We start from the raw sequence: 19,520 nt of genomic DNA, 5'->3' as shown, positions 1-19,520 counted from the left end.
ACTGGCTCATTAAGTTGCTCCAATTACTGCACTGATTTGACTGCCAATATTTGTAGCTCTTTATCTTCCTTATGAGTCTCACACTCTTTCAAAGGTAATCAGTGATTACTAATATCTGATGATAAAAATTATACCTAGTTTGTATGTTCTTTTCCTCATGGCTATCACCTTTCTATGTTTTATTAGTATATATTTCATTGCTGTTAACGATGCACATTTTATTAGACAAAAAATCTTCATTTATTTTTGTTAATAACTATTTCCTTAAATTAGACCAAAACTAGTGTATTTCAGGTAATATTTTCATATAGAACCATATTATTTGGGCTTTCAAATGAATTAATGTAGCAAATACAATACTCAATAGTCAATGAGAATGTCTTTCAGAATGTAATGTTTCTTTCTTCCTTAAGTACTACCTAAGGTCTACATTATAGGGAGACCAATATAGAACTATATGGAAGCCTCTAATTTGTATTTGTTATTTTTCTCCTTTAAGATATGTACATGTAAATTACCTACTAGACCTTTAATGTGGGCTTGGCTATTTTCTCTCAGGTACACCTTTACAGGAATTTACACTTTTGAATCACTTATAAAAATACTTGCAAGGGGCTTTTGTTTAGAAGATTTCACATTTCTACGGGATCCGTGGAATTGGTTGGATTTCACAGTCATTACTTTTGCGTAAGTATCTTAATACATTTCCTATCCGGGAAGAGTAAATCATTAGTGGGAGCCTACACTGTATTTCTCCTTGGTAGTTTCCCTTAACAGATCAAGCATTTTTCTTGGTTATTATGTGAATTTAGGATATTTTTCTTCCAATCAGATTGTGCACTTTGGAGAAATTAGGGACTATCATAGTAAATTACATGGCTTTGATTTCAATTAGTGCTGTAAAGCAATAAAATAAATTTCCCAAGTAACAGAGATTATGATTGATGACAATGCCATTTTTCTCTTAATTGGGAAATCTGATGGCAACACTCATTGAAGTTGAAAGATCTTGATGAAAGACCAACTTAGACTTAGATTTCCCTAAATTCTGAATAACTCTGATTTAATTCTACAGGTATGTAACAGAATTTGTAAACCTAGGCAATGTTTCAGCTCTTCGAACTTTCAGAGTCTTGAGAGCTTTGAAAACTATTTCTGTAATTCCAGGTAAGAAGAAACTGGTATAAGGTGGTAGGCCCCTTATATCTCCAACTGTTTCTTGTGTTCTGTTATTGTGTTTGTGTGTGAACTCCCTATTACAGATATGTGACAGAGTTTGTGGACCTGGGCAATGTCTCAGCGTTGAGAACATTCAGAGTTCTCCGAGCACTGAAAACAATTTCAGTCATTCCAGGTGAGAGCTAGGTTAAACACCGAGGCTGACTTTAGCAGCATTGGTGCTACAATCACAGCTTTTGTGCGTAAGCCTTGTTGCTTCTCACCTATTGCAAATAAATTTGTAAAAAAGCAAGAATCAGTACATCATATTTTGGGTGGATTTGATTCTTTGCTTTTACTAGTTGCTTTCTTTAAAATGATCTGTTCTAAATCAGCCTTTGAGTTTAACAAGTTTTTGCATGAGGCATTTGCAGTAACAGGCTACATGGTTTGCGTCCTGTAACATCAAGCTTTCTGCATAGAAGCTAAACTGTAAGGCATTCAAACTGCTGCAGATTTGACCAGTTAGGTCTAAAACTGGTAATTTTCTTAACTTCAGATAAATGAAAGAGCAAGGGATAGCATGAGTGCTGCATGGGGCTCAGTTTTCAGATGTCTTCCTTTTTTAACCCATACTCAAGCTTGCAGAATTCACAAATATATAACCTCATAACTCAGTGACTTCAAGATTTCTTACTACTTTATTCATATAGATTTTTATAAAATCAATAAGAGGTTAGGGAGTAAGACATCTGCAAATAAAGGCAAAAAATTTATACAAGGTTGATGTTTAAGCATGAATAACAAAACCATTTCTTTTGCTCTAAGGAGTATTTGGAAATACACTTTTGGTTTATTTCCATTCACGGTTTTCTAATGAACGTACAAATTCTGCTTTCATTCATTTTCACCGGCTAGCAGGCTTTTCATGAAAATGTTATTCAATCACAAACATTAAACTAATATTGTTGGCATTCTGCATGACATCTTTATCTTCCAGGACGAGCTCATGATGTTTTTGTCTGTGAAGTAGCTGTCGAATAGTATATTTAAATTCCTCCCTTTGATTTTATGTGTAGGCCTGAAGACCATCGTGGGCGCCCTAATCCAGTCAGTGAAGAAGCTCTCAGATGTAATGATCCTGACTGTGTTCTGTCTGAGCGTGTTTGCACTAATAGGATTACAGCTGTTTATGGGCAACCTGCGAAACAAATGTTTGCAATGGCCCCCAGATAATTCTTCCTTTGAAATAAACATCACTTCCTTCTTTAATAACTCATTGGATGGGAATGGTACCACTTTCAATAGGACAGTGAGCATGTTTAACTGGGATGAATATATTGAAGATAAAAGTAAGACATACTCTTTTGACCATTAAGCTGTTTAGTCCTTTAAATATTAAAATATATATATAGTGAAAATTGTCTCAATTTTGATGTGAACCAAGTTACTTAGACCAATTTAAGATAATATATATGATACAGAAGTCAAATGGTATCTTACTCCTTTTTCCTTATCTTTCAATCAATGCGATAAAAGTTACCGTTTGAAGATGTGTTCTTTTCCTAAACCAGTCTTGACAGCAATACAGTATAATGCTTTATAAACAAAAATATTCATTTGTTGGGGATTGATCAGGAGTTTTCAGTCATCTTAATAAATAAATCAGTAGTTTGAACTATTCAATGTATTTTGCTGAAATGGATTATTAAGAAGACTGAGGAAAAAATAATCTGGCCCTATTTGGTTTGACTCAATATATGTTTTGAGTGCATATGATGTATCTGGAAATGGAGAAACTAAGATGAAATCTGAATTTGTGTACTCATCAGAAAGTTAAGCAACCTCAGTCCAGCAAGTTACTTATTGATGAGAAAGTGCAAACTCAAAACCTACCTTTATAATATTCTTATTCCAGTTTATCTCTTTGGTATCAATCATTGTGTTAGAGTTGTTTATCAATACAGTTTGATTTTATTTTAGAGATGGACATCAGAATATACTTATGATTTAGTATAACTTCTTATCATTGAAGCCTGCCCCTCTGTCATTGGAATGTCCAAGTCCCTCCCTCTCTTTTTTTTTTTTAAATTAATTTATTTTATTTATTTATTTTTGGCTGCGTTGGGTCTTCGCCGCTGTGCGGGGCTTTCTCTAATTGTGGAGCACGGGCCCCAGGTATGTGGGCTTCAGTAGTTGTGGCACATAGGCTCAGTCGTTGTGGCTCACGGACTCCAGAGCACAGGCTCAGCAATTGTGGCGTATGGACTTAGTTGCTCCGCGGCATGTGGGATCTTCCCGGACCAGGGCCCGAACTCATGTCCCCTGCATTGGCAGGCAGACTCCCAACCACTGTGCCACCAGGGAAGCCCCCTCCTTCTCCTTGTGCAATTAGCTAGCCTACTTCCATTGATCTCTTGATTATCAATACTCCATTGGGATACTTAGTCTGAGGTATCCTTCATGGTTTTTAGAACCATGTGAAATTTTATCACTTCTCACATTATATTAATGTTTTAAGAATTAGTATTCTCATGAAGATTTTTACTGAAGAGATTAAGATTCTTTGGACAAGTGAAAAAATAAAACAAATGATTTCATTATTTATGAAATTTCCCATTTATTAATGTTATAATAACAGCACAGTGACAATCTTTGCACATAAATCTTTTCTCTATTTCTGATTGTTTCCTTCAGATAGATTTCTATTAGTAGAATTTTGGGGGGTTAAAGGGTATGACGACATTAAGGCTAGGGAGACATAGTGTCATATTGCTCTCCAAAGAGGTCAGACCACTATATACCTCCTATAGCAGTGGCCATCTTACTGAATTCTCATTAATATTGATTATTACCATATTTTAACATCTTCTGATAGAAGGAAAAGTGTATCCTCTTTTTAATTATTAATGTAGTAGAATCTATAATTGTTTATTAGTATCATTAGCAAGTTATATATTTAATGTAATGTGAATTATCTGTTGACATTTTTACCTGTTATTCTATCAGGTGATAGTATACTTTGGGAAATTCATAAGATCTCTGTAATTTATCAAGTATGTTAACATTCTGACTTTTTCTGGCGAATATATTCTCCAGCTTGTTTTTTCTTCTTATTGTTTGTTTTTGATACCTAAGTGATTCTAATTTTTAGGCAATCAAGTCATCAAAATTGTTTTCTTTTTTTCTATAGTTAAGATTATAAAATGCTTCTGGATTCAGAAATAATAAAAATTTTCACCTAGATATTCTGCATGTAAAACAGCCACCTGTATATTCTGCATTTAAACAGCTACCTGTGTAGTCTAGATTGAAAAGAAAACCTACATATTTTTATATTATATTAATGGACTTGTCTTTAAATCTTTAATCCCTAAATATCTAGAATGATTTTTTGATATATGTTATGAGGTAAGGATCTAAAATTTTTTGTGAAACTATGACCCAGATTGACCTACCTAATATATTAGGGTATTCCTTGAATATAGGCTTTTAAGTATTCCTGAAAACTATAGTAAAATTTTTTTGTGGGGGTTATGTGTGTGTGTGTTTTTTTAAATGTATATGTGTCTGTATGTTTTTGTATGTGAATATGTAAATATGTATGTTTATATATGTGTATGTTTCCTGAGATCATCTTTGCAACTTATTAAATTTATATATAAGGTATTCCTTAAGAATAAAAAATAAGTATACTTAGAAAATACATATCTCCAAAGAAGCAAATTTATCTTGAAAGACAGTATTCAAGCCAAAACTCAAAGTAGAACACTTACTTACAGTATCATGGAAAGAGCAAACAGCTCAGTCCACTTTTCACAAGAAATTAAGTTAAAATTGGTAGGGAAAACAAAGGTCTGAATCTAGTTTGGGTCCAGGCAAAGCATAGTTGTAAAATAAAATGTTATTTCATGGCAGCATTTAGAAGCAACAAGGCTTTCCTATCTCTCACTTTTTGTGCCAAACAGCCTTAATTTGACAGCTATTTTTTGAATTATCCCAAGCAATTTGAGTTTATATTTGCAATAAATGCTGATAGAGAATGCTATAATAGTTATTCCTTACCAAAAATTTTCTTTCTAAATCAATCTTCTAAACATTTGTTTAATCAAAAATGTTTTTTGATATTTGTTTAATATTCAATTATTATTAAAATATTTTCATTTAGCCCTATATGCATTTATTATTTTATCAATTTCATCATGGTTTAAGAAAAGGTAAGCTTTGTTACCTAGGCACAATGGCTGAAGTGTTTTGAGGTTTTTTTTTTTAATGATTCTTTCTATTCTTTGCTCTTTTAAATAGGTCACTTCTATTTTTTGGAAGGGCAGAATGATGCTCTGCTTTGTGGCAACAGCTCAGATGCAGGGTAAGTGATGTTTTGTGTTGAGTCTCAGTCCACACTGTTGCGTAGGCCTTAATAACCTGCTACCTTCCACCCATCCAGCCCCCGCTTGCTCCTCATTCAAAGCCCTGCGTAAATTCCACTTCACGCTGACTCTCATAATAGCTGGGATAAGTGTGGATTCTCACCTCCTTCACACACTCACTCATACGCAGCAATTATTTTTCCATACTAGGTCACAGCTAATCTTGCAAATTAGTTCAACGGAAAATATAGGGAAAAGCAGTACATATACATAAGAAGCTTAAGTTAATAGAATTCATAAGCATGTTCTTTTATAAGTGTGATATTCTATATAAGCTAATGTGGTCTCCATGGCATAAAATGTAAGATATCTGAAGATAATGTCAATATCTGAGGTGTGGTGAGTACATGTTAAGCATATTTTAGCAAAGCGGTTGACAGCACAGACTGGAGAGTGTACATGAATTCAAACCCAGACGTCACCATATAACGTCACCTCTCCTTGCCTTGATTTCCCCATGTGATAAATAGGAATAATTATAGGGTGGCTGTGAGAATTAAATGGATTAATGAATGTTTAGCTATTACAGCATTCAATAAGTACTTTTAATTATTATGATCGTCATCATGTGGATGCTTATTATTAAGAAGTATTGTACCTGGAGCTAAAGCAAGGAGGAAAATTCAGAGAAATAGTTACCTTTCTCTAGTTGACAAGATTTTAGAATCATAGACAGAAATCTAATGTTCTTTCTGTGGAAGATGATATTGTGGACATTAGTAGCTAATACCTGTAGCAAAATTCCCAATGGTATCAGCGTCAGGCTTTGCATTTGGCTCATGTGATAAAGATTGTGCTGCCTTTATCTCCAGATCTTAGTGATAAGTAAAACAGACTGATTTTAACTCTTTCTCTGTACTATACTAAATGTTTTACATATGATATCGTATTCAATGATTGTAAGTTTGGGAGGCAGGTTCTGTTATTAGCCCTTTCTTACATATGAGGTTCTCCAAGACTAGCAAGTGTGGGAAACTTGCCCAAAGTCTCGCAGCCCAGAAGTGTCAGGCACAATATTGAGGCCAGGTCAGCTTGATCATTAAGGTCATATTATGAAACCTTCACTCTGCAGACTCATTCATTCCTCTCAATGTGACCCCACCATCTTTTCTTTAGCCCTCTTGCCTACCTCCACATTCAGCACACTTCTGCCTCTAGATATCTTCAGTGAAAATCAAATCTTTCCCTGTAGACTTATTTTTCTGTTCATGTTCACAAATCCCAAAAGATAGTAATCATAATATGATTGCTTTTATATGGAGACATGATAAATATAATAATGACAATTATGAATCACAGAGGAATCCACAAATAGACTTAGCAGATTCTGTTGTTATGTAAATCAGTCCACTTAAGTGCTGGGTTGAGCACTGGCTAAAGTGAGAGAAATCTGCTTTCCCTGGTGTCTCATAAAATGGATTTTGGCGTCTATAAAAACAGGAAAGCCAGCCATCCAACTTATAGTTACTGACTTCCTCTCTTTCCTTTAACCTAATAACAGCCAGTGTCCAGAAGGATACATCTGTGTGAAGGCTGGTAGAAACCCCAACTATGGCTACACAAGCTTCGACACCTTTAGCTGGGCTTTCTTGTCCTTATTTCGTCTTATGACTCAAGACTTCTGGGAAAACCTTTATCAACTGGTGAGAACAGATAAAATGATTCTTCTGGGAAGCATGAAATACTGAGATCAAGAGAATTGCTATAATATACTTTATTACTTAGAGTGTGAGCTTATAACATCCTGTATAAAATTTAATAAAATATCTCTTCTATTTTTGCAGACATTACGTGCTGCTGGGAAAACATACATGATATTTTTTGTGCTGGTCATTTTCTTGGGCTCATTCTATCTTATAAATTTAATCCTGGCTGTGGTGGCCATGGCCTATGAGGAACAGAATCAGGCAACGCTGGAAGAGGCTGAACAGAAAGAAGCTGAATTTCAGCAGATGCTTGAACAATTAAAAAAGCAACAAGAAGAAGCTCAGGTATAGTAGCAAGCTTCGAGCCTTTTTGTGTTTGTTTATCTCAGCTCTCTGACCACACTGTCGAGATCAGAGTCGTTTAACACACAAAATCAGCAGTGGTAATTGATATTCGAAACAAGTCATATGTATTTGGTAAGTGTTAGGAGCCTGTTTGGTTATTAGGAGATTATTATTTTGTTTTGATGATTATTTACAGTCAATAGTAATGGCGTCCAAACATGATGAATTATAATGAACTTTGTTGACCTTTTTTTCTCCCTTGTGACCTTTTATTCACTCAAGCTCACAAAGTAGTTATACCTACATGCCTTCAGTCGAAGTATTTTCTTAATCTTCTGAGAAAGCAGAATTCAGTTATAGTTGCTTCTTCGTTAGTGTTGCTAGAGGTGGGAAAGGTCAGAAAACCAGGGTCAAACTAAGAAGATTATTTCATAGAGTCTGGAAGAAAGACAAAGACCTATTTAATATTTATTTTCTATTTCAAGTGTTTAAATGCAGGTTTGTGGATTGCATAAGGAAAACACTGGTACATAAACATACTAAATCATTACATTCTTTGCCTACCACTCTGTAAATCCTATAATTTGGACTGTTGAGGCTTCAAAATAAGGCAAGAATTTCTCTAGTTATGTTTGTTTGACTTAATGCCACTAATCCAATTGCCTATATTCGTCTTTTCTTGAATGTAGAGTACAGTTCCCTTTTAACACAGAATATCCTGAATATCAATATGTAATAAAGATCAGATAAACAAAATATACTGGGCTAGCAGCAACAATACTGAGCACTTTATCTTTCCAATAACTGAACTGTTGAAATTTACAATATCAATATGTAATAAAGATCAGATAAAATATACTGGGGTAGCAGCAACAACATTGAGCACTTTTTCTTTCCAGTAACTGTATTGTTGAAATTTACAAATTCATTCAGATGCCATGATCTGGGATTTTCTTATATACAATCTGTAATCTGCTTTTGTTGTGCATTTCTTAGTGAAATAATCATTTTAAGTCAAAGAGAAAAAAAGGTTTATTGAAACAAAATACTTGACTGAATTAAATTTAATAATTTAGACTGGCACTAAAAGTCATTGTCAAGTGGAAATGTGATGGATCAGGTTAAAATAGGAAACCTTTAGGGCTTCCCTGGTGGCGCAGTGCTTGAGAATCCGCCTGCCAACGCAGGAGACACGGGTTCTGAGCCCTGATCTGGGAAGATCCCACATGCCGCGGAGCAACTGGCCCCGTGTGCCACAACTACTGAGCCTGCGCTCTAGAGCCTGTGCTCCGCAACAAGAGAGGCCGCGATAGCGAGAGGCCCGCGCACCGCGATGAAGAGTGGCCCCCGCTCGCCGCAACTATAGAAGGCCCTCGCACAGAAACGAAGAGCCAACACAGCCATAGATAAATAAATTAATTAATAAATAAAATAAATAAAAACAAAAATAGGAAACCTTTAGTTCTTAAATTCTTTCCTTCTTATGATATTGTTTAAATCACAGAAAAAATCATTATGATATTTGAGTATCGTATTCATCTTATTAGATAATTAGAAAGTGTAGTGTGAGGCTACAGGTTGAAGATCTTCATTAAAGTCACATGTATCATCTTCCACTTTTCATTTTAATTCTTTAATCGGTCTAACGATGATGCATTGTTTTACAAATACATACTAGAATGGAGAATCATTTTTCAAAATCACATATTCATGATACCAAAGATGAAGTAAGCGGTAACATAGATAGAGTTTTTCCAAGTGTATATACAACTACCATCTCCCTTGAACCCTTCTAGGCAGCAGCGGCAGCAGCATCTGCTGAATCAAGAGATGTCAGTGGTGCTGGTGGGATAGGGGTTTTCTCAGAAAGTTCTTCAGCAGCATCAAAGTTGAGCTCCAAGAGTGAAAAAGAGCTGAAAAACAGACGGAAGAAAAAGAAACAGAAAGAACAGTCTGGAGAAGAAGAGAAGGAAGATGGGGTCCCCAAATCTGAATCTGAAGACAGCATAAGAAGAAAAGGTTTCCGTTTTTCCTTAGAAGGAAGCAGGCTGACATATGAAAAGAGATTTTCCTCTCCACACCAGGTAAAAATATTAGATTATGTAAATTGCATTGTCAGAACAAACAGAATTTTTTAAAGATTTGCCAGAATTTGGTTAGATAAAACTGCCTTCTTCCTGGATGGCACAATGCTTTCAGAATGGTAATGATCATTGAGTGTTTTGGTTATCACCTCAAGGAATTTGTGAGTTTTACGACTTTTTGGAATTCAGGAACGCATTTTTAGAGCATAGATCCCACTGGGCTTGGGAAGGCTTGTGATTCTGAGACTTCTCAGGGCAGTTTTCTACATGAGGAATAATCAGCAGATGGTTACTGTCCCTTCTTAGCTGTGGTGCCTGGACCCAGTGAATGGTAGGTTTCCTGAGTGACAGGTTCCTAAAAGTGAAGAGTGGATTCTTTCAGACCATCTGTGCAGTTGTTCCCATGCATGTGCGAACTTCATATGAGGAGTGTATTCTTCGTGTCCTTGTTTCAAGGGAAACCGAAGCAAAATTTTTCTAAAAATGTAATCAAAAATTTTAGGTAGACATGCACTGAGAAGATTTATGACACTAAGTAAACAGTTGTGCTTAATTGCTCTTGATTATCTTTGTCTTATGTTTAATGAGACTTGCATGAAAAGAATACCTTGACTTACATAGTGTAGAAAATGATATCTAGATGTTTCTGGCTTATGTACCAACACAAGCTGCTGAAACTTTGAAATTTAGGATCCTTAATTGTCTTTGAAATTACCAAGAGAATTACCAGAAATACAGTTTTTCAGTAGTGAAAGCTTAATATCCATACAGTTAACAGTCACAGTTTGAACAGCACCGATAACAGTGATAATAGCTAACACCTATGTGGTCCATTTCTACTTGAAGCCACTCACTACAGCCCTAGGGTGGTACTATAATCTTCATCCCCAATCTGCAGATGTGAAGACAGGGGAAGGCTGGTATTCTTCGCTGAGTGCCTGTTTTGCGCTTGGCATTCTTCTTACTCTACCATAATTAATGTTAACAGCCCTGCATAGTACTACTTTCACTATTTTTTAGGCTCAGTGAAGTTAAATAATTGCCCAATGTCATCTGGTTATTAAAGGTTGAAGCGGCATTCAGATTTATCCTGACACTGATACCCTTGAACGTTCCACTGTATCAGGCTGACTAGAAAGAATATCTTAAAAAAAAAAAAACTTTTTTTTCCCTGGCAGTCCAGTGGTTAAGACTTCACCTTCCAATGCAGCAGGGTGCAGGTCCGATCCCTGGTCAAGGAGCTAAGACACTGCATGCCATGTGGCATGGCCAAAAAAAATTTTTTTAATAATAATAATAAAAGAAATAAAAATATTTTAAAAAATCTTAAGAAACTGTTGAGGAAATTTACAATTTGGTTTCATTTAAAAGATATGTATATTTAGGATTATACATGCTGTTTGTACATTTTTTAGTATACGCAGTCTCACATAGCCTTATGTTTAATACATATAAATTTTTATGTCAACCTGATTCACTCCAAGTCCAGGTAACATTATAAGATAGGATAAGTTAAAGGCTTAGTGAGGCTGAATTCAAATTTGAAGTAGAATTTGTTTTTAAATAAATATCAACATTTACTCACCCCTATTCATGTTGTTGTCACAATCATTATGATTACATTAGTGGAGATACTAATCTTAATAAATGTGAATTTTTAAAAATCAAATCCCCTTTTTAGAGCATTGTTTATTTTGAAGGAAGGGAAAAGGAGAAGGAAGGAGAGAGGAAAGACGGAAAGTAAGTTACCTGAGGAAAAACTACCTAAATCTGAACTGCAAACCAACAGATACCACAGAGTTATTCCAATTTGCTTCATTTCAAGTCCTATAGAACTAATTCTAGGCAAAATAGTAAAGTCTGAAAATGTTAGGCTCTATCCCATCTGTTTCTGTAAATTTTGTCCAAAGACATAACATTTTCCCCATACTGTCTTCTTAAAACCTCTGCTTCCTAATTGGGCATTATAGGTGATCACTCATACAACATGTAATATCTGGTTCAAATTGATATTCGTTTCTGAAGTGGTGTGTGTATAAAAATAGAACTAAAGATTTTTATCTGATAAAGAAGTAGACAAACAAGTAACTAAGAAGATGGAGAGGGCAATGGAGAGGCACAGAGAGAGAGAGGGATAAAGGAAGAGGAAGAAAGGGAGGGATGCTGAAATCATATTAATCCCACTTTGCAAGACCCTGTAAGTACTACTGAAAATAGTGAACCAGGTTCTTAACCTGGGTATGGTGATGAAGGGTCCATAGCTTTTGTTAGATTTTTCAAGGGCCTAAGGCCCCAAAGTATTAAAAACTATTGTTTTGTAGTGACATGATAGGCAACTGTGTCGGTAACCATTTCTACTTTCATATTGAAAAAAATATAATGAATACTTTTATCATAGGATTGTAATTTTCTCAGTAGAGTAAGTGGATTGTATGAAATAGTTTTTAGACTTCAATATGACTTGTTAGTGTGGGAGAAGGGAAAGAAGAAAGTCAAGAGTGCAATCTCTAATGACGTCTCAAGACAACCTGAATATTTTATTTTGAAGCCTTTATAAGATACTGTTGACTTTCTGAAGTTATTATTTCCCTCCATATTTGTGATAAACGAGGAGTTTTTAGAGATCCATTTGGTATGGCAGATTTTTTCTTACTGTCCATCCTCTATTTGTGGTATAGCATTTGATTGCTATGGATTTATGTAATCAATGTAAACAGTGGAAGTTGATGCTAACAGATGGGAAACAATCATTTTTCATATAGCTGCCATATGTAAACTATGCTCTTGTGTGGCATAATTCACCTTTGAACTTTGAGAAACACTGTATGCAATTTAATAACATTTCTCTCCAGCCCTTCTATTGGCTCTAATTGAGGGGAGTACTTGTAGTTAAAAAAAAACTCTTACTAAGAGCGGTACGTATACATAATTTCTGCTTTATTTCTTATTGCCAAGCATTTCTTATCTGGCTTCTTTTTGAGGTAATGATAACCAGTAGGTCAAAAGTTCTGTAACTGTTATGTCCTTATAGCTAATTTAAAGTCCCTTGTGAAAGGAGAGAAAGGAGACATGAAAGAAGTTGGATAGTGTAGGAGAAGTTTAAAAAATACTCGTATTGGGGACTTCCCTGGTGGTCCAGTGGTTAAGACTCCACACTCCCGATGCACAGGGCCCGGGTTTGATCCCTGGTCAGGGATACTGTGTGCTGCAACTAAGACCCGGCACAGCCAAATAAATAAATAAATATTAAAAAATAGAAAAAAATAAACAATACTCATATGGAAACAATAAAAGAAAAGAATAATGAAGTTGATAACAGGATGAAAAAACATGGGTATAGGAAAAGAAGAAATAAGTTCTGCTGTGGGAGCAGATCCGTATTCTTAGATGTGTTTCTGTAAATAATGAATAAGATCATATAACATAAGATAGTGTTTAAAGATTATAGACATTTTATAGATGTTATTGAGAAAATCATTCTTTAGCTGAAAATAAAGTTAAATGTATACTTATTAGTCAGGGAATGTAAAAAATATATAGGTACAAAATAATAATTTTAGTTAGCTTTAAATCCTTTGGAGATGAAAAGATGAAACTAGTAATGGTTAAATGATAAAGTTGGTATTCTATTAATAATCATAGAAATTCAACTTAAGCCAGCTTAAGCAAAAAAGAGGATTAAATTATATAAATGATATCAATGAGTAGCTTTAGGCACAGCTAGATCCAAAGGCTCAAAACATGTTATCAGGGCCAAGTATTACTCCACATCTCCAGGCTCCTCCAATATGCTGATAAGATGCCCACCATGGCTCCAAACTTACATTCAATATTTTTTAGCAACCTCAATCGAAAATGCACCTCTTTCTCAACAATTGTACAAGAAATTGGTGACTGTCAAGGGACCATGCAGGGTCTCCTACCCATTTTCAAAACAGGCTCTATGGCCAGAGGCATGGAATACACTCATTGACTAGACCTGGGCCATGGTCTTGCCTGGGGAGCAGGTCTTGGAGATAATCGGGGTACTGTCAACAGAAAAAGAACAAATGGGTATTGGACAAATAGAAACAAGTGCTCACTAGAGTGAGGTTGTAAAAGTAGACTAGTAATAAACAGGAAATGATTCGTTGTGCTCAATGGTACTATGTTTGAGAATCAAAGTAAACTGAATGATAACAATGACATTGTAGTCATCTAGAAAATTGTCAAATGGTTTTGACCAGATAGTTAGTGAAGACCAGGTTTTTGTAAATATGGTGCTCTTGAGATTTCTTGAGACAGAAGAGTGAAAATCAGGGAATGAATCGTACAGTTCTTTCAGCTAGATTTGTTTAAATTATTCATGAGGACTGTTATAAAATATGCAAAGGGAAGGAGAGAAGTTGCTCCTTGTACTATAATTAAACAGACCTACTAGCAAGATTGGTTTTATTTTCCTTGGTGGTGAGATCTGCATCTGGGTGTGGGCACTAGTGAACTCTTACTGGTGTAGTTTTGGCTTCAAAGGATCAAAACTTAGTTGTGTGCTTAATTGCTTTCCACTGGATTGTTAAATAAGAATAGTTTCTAGAGAAGGGTCTAGCAAAGATTTCAGTTCTAGGTGCCAGAAATGAGACAAAACAGTCTTTGTGGGGGGGGGGGTACTTATGACTATCTGAAGTCATGGGTAAAGTAAAAGAAAATGGTAGAAAATGAGAGCTCAGAAGATGAAAATCAAGGAAAGGAGGAAAAGGGAGAGCAAAACAAAAGACCTGTACCTAGTAGAAAGTGCCAGAACCCCACCAGCAGTTGCCACAGGAGCCCTTGCTTCCACCTGTCCAATGCCTTACCTTTGGTGAGTCAACAGCTATGAAATGAAGAGTCCAGGCTCATATTGTTCAGGACACCAGCACTTAATTCTGTTCATCTGTTTTTTGTTTGTTTCCTTTCTTGTTATTGATAGTCTTTATTGAGCATCCGTGGCTCCCTTTTCTCTCCAAGACGCAACAGTAGGGCGAGCCTTTTCAGCTTCAGAGGTCGAGCCAAGGATATTGGCTCTGAGAATGACTTTGCCGATGATGAGCACAGCACCTTCGAAGACAATGACAGCAGAAGAGACTCTCTGTTTGTGCCGCACAGACACGGGGAGCGGCGCCCCAGCAACGTCAGCCAGGCCAGCCGCGCCTCCAGGGTGCTCCCCGTTCTGCCCATGAACGGGAAGATGCACAGTGCTGTGGATTGCAACGGCGTGGTCTCCCTGGTCGGGGGCCCTTCTGCCCTCACATCTCCTGCTGGACAGCTCCTGCCAGAGGTGAGGCCAATGAAACCTGCAGCTGTTGGCGAGGGAGCTGTGGCTGGTTGCAGGCAGGAATGGGTTTCGATATCCACACGTGTGAATTTTACAGAGTCTAACGTTCAAAGGCCGAAATAAGTTATGAACTTATTTTGTCAAATTGTTCAATTCAGACTTTTCTCAAATGAATTAAAAACGTAGGTTGGGTCTCATAGACTATAATTAGAAGTATTCCATCATCATTATTACTACAGAATGAAACTTGCCAAAAAGTATAGCAACAATTTATCATGCATTATGATTAGTTAATATAAGCAAAGTAAATGCAAGAAATGATATAAATACTTATCTTAAGGATCTTGTTATCTCTGTTCCTTTAAAAGAAGAACTTGATACTTCCACTTGAAGTAGATAGTATTACTAAATACATCTAAATCCTGCAATGCAACATTCTTCCTCTTGGAAGGTCAGAGTGCTGTAACATTTTTAGCACCCAGTCAAATGACCATTGTACATCTGTGTGGTAAAGAAGCCACTCGAAGTACCTGGTAAAGTCATGTGTTGTAATTATTAGGGCAGATTTCAATTTTTATATTACCGTCATGAATTTTTAATTAACATAGTGGCCCTAAATCATGCATATGAAAAAGGGTCTCAACTAAATACCAGACACTTACAGGGATATGTTATTGACGTTTCCTTTGTAAAACATAGGTGCTTTTTAAGTTTGGTATTAAATAAGATTTCATTTGCCAATATAAAAATATTCTAGCAATGTCATTGGTTATACTTTATAGCTTACAGAGTCATATTAAAATCTTCTCAGTATGATTTTTTTTTTTTTACACAATTCTACTCATTATAGTTGGACGAGCTCTTTAAGCTACATTAAAATCATATGGAGTCAGCTTTCAGTCATCTAATAGAGGAGATTCTTACCTTGGATTATAGACATAGCCACTGATCTTCACTTTTTTCACATAGCCTCTCCCCACCACTTTCTCCCAGAGAAATGTCCAGGTATCCTGGAGTCAGATCAAATCATGAAAAAAGTAGAACTCTGTTGTGAAAGAAACTGGAAGAATGCAAAGGGAATGTCAACTTCTCTTAAAAAATAATCATGGCTAACTATGTGCTAGATACTGTCCAGAACACTTTACATGCATTAATTCATTTAGTCCTCACAACAGCCCTTTATCGTAGTTACTAATATTACCCTCATTTTATAAGGAGGAAACTGAGGCCTGTGCATGGTGGAGCTAGGGTTTGACCCCAGGTATGCTGACTACTGAACCTACATTCTATGTGTATTGCAATATTACCTCCCATTAATTTTCTTACATGGAAAAGAAAACATGGCCAAGGAAACAAAAACTTTCATTTTAACCCAGTGTATCTCAAAATATATTTCATCCTCAGACTACTTACATCAGAATTCCGTGGGATACTTTTCAAAGTGGAAATTCCTCATTTCCTCCTCCCTCCACCCCTGGCAACCACCATTCTACTCTCTGCTTCTCTGAGTTTGATGACCACAGAGTCCAAAATTTCATTTATGCAAGATAAATAAATTCTGGATATGTTACTATATAGTATAGGACCTAGAGCTAACAATACTGAATTGTAGATTTAAAATTTGCTAAGAAGGTAGATCTCACGTTAAGTGTTCTTACCCCAAATAGCAACAACAACAATAATAAGAGGAGTGGAAGGAAACTTTAGAAGGTGATGGAAATGTTTATGACCTGACGGTGGTGATGGTTCATGGGTGTATACTTATCCCCAAACTCATCAAGTTGCATACCTGAAATATATAAAGCCTTTTACATGTCGATAATATCTCAATAAAGTGGTTTAAAGAAAGAAATGGAGATTTCTGGGCGCACACTTACTCAGACCAAAAGGCCGAGGAGAGCAAGATCAGGGATTTCTTCTTCCTTGAAAAGTATCTCACATGGTTCTTACACATAATAAAGTATGAGTATCACTGATCTTGATAAAGGTTAATTAAACAAACAAAAATAAATCCACAACTTCTTTGCATAAATACAAAGAGAATGTCAGTCTGTCAGAAGATATTTAGCATTTATCAATAATTACCACAAAATCCTGTCATATCAGAGAGGGTGGGATAAATCTCTGAAGGCAAATTGGGGCAGTTTGAAACAAAGCCTAGTGTGATCTCTATTTCCTGCTGCCTTGTGTCCATCCTTCAGTGCTACAGTCAGGCGTGAGGCAGGGCACTGCAACATGAGCTGCAACATATGGTGTCACATGAGCTGAAAGTGCAGGCCAAAGAAGGGACTTTGCAAGACTGCAGAGAGGAAAAGAGAACAGAAAATAAAGAGCTGCAAACAAATGCCACCCTCCAAAGCACACAATATCCTACACTTTACACATAAATTCAACTGAAGCAATGTAACTTAAGAAGGAATTTCCTTGGTAATATCATTAGAGATTTTGGAATCTAGCACTAAAAATTAGACAGATATAGGATTACACATATAATTTTATATAGAGCAGAAGTGACTAGATGACCTTTAAGCGACCCTATCTTTTCTTTCTTTCTTTCTTCCTTCCTTCCTTCCTTTCTTTCTTTTCGTGAAAAATGCCAGTGGTAGTTTGATAGGGATTGCACTGAATCTGTAGATTGCTTTGGGTAGTATAGTCATTTTCACAATGTTGAGTCTTCCAGTCCAAGAACATAGTATATCTCTCCATCTATTTGTATCATCTTTAATTGCTTTCATCAGTGTCTTATAATTTTCTGCATACAGGTCTTTTGTCTCCTTAGGTAGGTTTATTCCTAGATATTGTCTTCTTTTTGTTGCAATGGTAAATGGGAGTGTTTTCTTAATTTCACTTTCAGATTTTTCATAATTAGTATACAGGAATGAGAGATTTCTGTGCATTCATTTCATATCCTGCTACTTTACCAAATTCATAAGTGACCCTATTTTTTCCTTCCAACTTTGCCTTTCTCTGACAAAGCAAAATATTTTAAATTCTGAGAGGCAACTTTTTGATTTAAAGAGCTTTAGTTTCAGAGAGGGGTTATTTCTTTTCTCATTAATTTTACTTTTCTTTCACAGTAAAATTAATTTTAGAGCAACCTAAAGGAATGTTTATTCCCATTAATGACAGTCCTATCAATTGAGTGGAAAGTCTGCTTTTGATATGTATGCATTAGAGGCATGCAGGTTAATAAAATAGTGTTAAATATTCATAGCACAATAAAGTAGATGAACAGGACTCATATTACTGTTTTAGAAATAAGGAAAATCCTCAGAGAACTAAAAGTGACTTATTTATTATTAGCACTCAGACCCACATTAGGAATGCTTGAGTTTTGCTCTTTTTTCCTGTGACCATTAACTTCATTATTTGAGCTCCTGACATAGGAATAAATTTCTGCCCATATTGAAATTCTGTTGAGTTTATTTTGGAATAGAAACATGTCAAGTCATTACAACATTGCTAAAAATCAAAGAGCCTCCCCCCCCCCAATTTGATGTTTTGCCTTAAATTAAGAGTTTCAATGCCAAGGATGGGTTGTCTTGTAAGTGTAAGACAAAGTTATAGATAGTTCTAAAAATTAGTTTTATTATTAAGGATGTTGGGAAATGTTACCTGTCTATAATGAACAGAAGCATTTTAAAGTGGAATTCTCATTTTAGGAGAACATATTAGGGAAGCCTTTAAAGTTCTTTTCAAACATTAAACCACATGAATGTATATAAATAAAGATCTAATAGCTCAACCTGTGAGTAAATCAAGGAGTGATATGCTTCAGTTTGAAGTTCTAGATAGGACTGGCTGAAATGCTAAAAGGTTATCTATCCTGTAATAGGCATGATCCCTCCAGCCCAAAGCTCCAAGATGGAAGAATTAGAAAAGTCCATCTTGATCACAAACCCAGGCATCCCTGAAAGCTGAGAATATGATGGGCTTTTAAACACTTCCAAGAATGATGATTCCAGCAATGTCTTAATGAGCTGTTTACATCTGAGAAAGCATGGTGAATACTTAAGTAACACCTATTACAGGAACACTTTGGATTTTGCTACCCTTAAAAATAATAGTTATTTCATATGAAAATTTTTTTTAGGGCACGACTACTGAAACGGAAATAAGAAAGAGACGGTCCAGTTCTTATCATGTTTCCATGGATCTGTTGGAAGATCCTACAGCAAAGCAAAGAGCAACGAGTATGGCTAGTATTTTGACCAACACCATGGAAGGTATGTCAGAAGTCTTACACACAATTACTTTGCGGTGCTCTGGTAATGATGAAAAAAACTCTCATAAGTTCTAAGAAAATTCTTCCTGACTTGACACCAAATCATCATTATGTCTTTTACTAAATAAAAGTAAAATCCATGTACAACACATGGATTCTATTGTCTCATACAGATTTTTACATTTAGCCTCCAGGAATCTACTGCAAATTCGAGGTATACTTGGAATACCACTTTGGTAGATAAAGTTCTAAGTTGTAGAAGCTTCTTATGTGCATGACATAAAAAGGAATGTAATGATAAATGTTTATTTTTATGGTGATGCTAACCCATTTAAATTGTAT

General features: G+C 35.7%; 1 protein-coding gene across 13 annotated transcripts in view; it reads left to right on the top strand.

Moving 5' to 3' along the window:
* The window catches only part of SCN2A (sodium voltage-gated channel alpha subunit 2), a 146,591-nt gene that overhangs the window by 69,550 nt on the left and 57,521 nt on the right, over positions 1-19,520 (top strand). For 2 of the 13 annotated variants that reach the window (XM_024735852.1, XM_024735854.1), the window contains 9 exons: positions 559-687; positions 1,263-1,354; positions 2,238-2,510; positions 5,464-5,527; positions 7,090-7,231; positions 7,373-7,579; positions 9,376-9,663; positions 14,609-14,956; positions 19,047-19,179. In XM_024735852.1, the coding sequence (XP_024591620.1) occupies positions 559-687; positions 1,263-1,354; positions 2,238-2,510; positions 5,464-5,527; positions 7,090-7,231; positions 7,373-7,579; positions 9,376-9,663; positions 14,609-14,956; positions 19,047-19,179 (1,676 nt within the window). Of the gene's footprint in view, positions 1-558; positions 688-1,075; positions 1,168-1,262; positions 1,355-2,237; positions 2,511-5,463; positions 5,528-7,089; positions 7,232-7,372; positions 7,580-9,375; positions 9,664-14,608; positions 14,996-15,969; positions 15,991-19,046; positions 19,180-19,520 lie in introns of all 13 variants that reach the window. The other 11 variants (XM_024735859.1, XM_024735853.1, XM_024735856.1 and 8 more) reach the window with 10 other exon arrangements.

The sequence above is a fragment of the Neophocaena asiaeorientalis genome, unplaced genomic scaffold (assembly GCF_003031525.2).
Source record: "Neophocaena asiaeorientalis asiaeorientalis breed wild unplaced genomic scaffold, Neophocaena_asiaeorientalis_V1.1 scaffold72, whole genome shotgun sequence".
Classification (NCBI taxonomy): Eukaryota; Metazoa; Chordata; class Mammalia; order Artiodactyla; family Phocoenidae; genus Neophocaena; species Neophocaena asiaeorientalis.
Note: the sequence above shows the minus strand (reverse complement) of the source record. Positions and strands in the feature narration are given on the sequence as shown.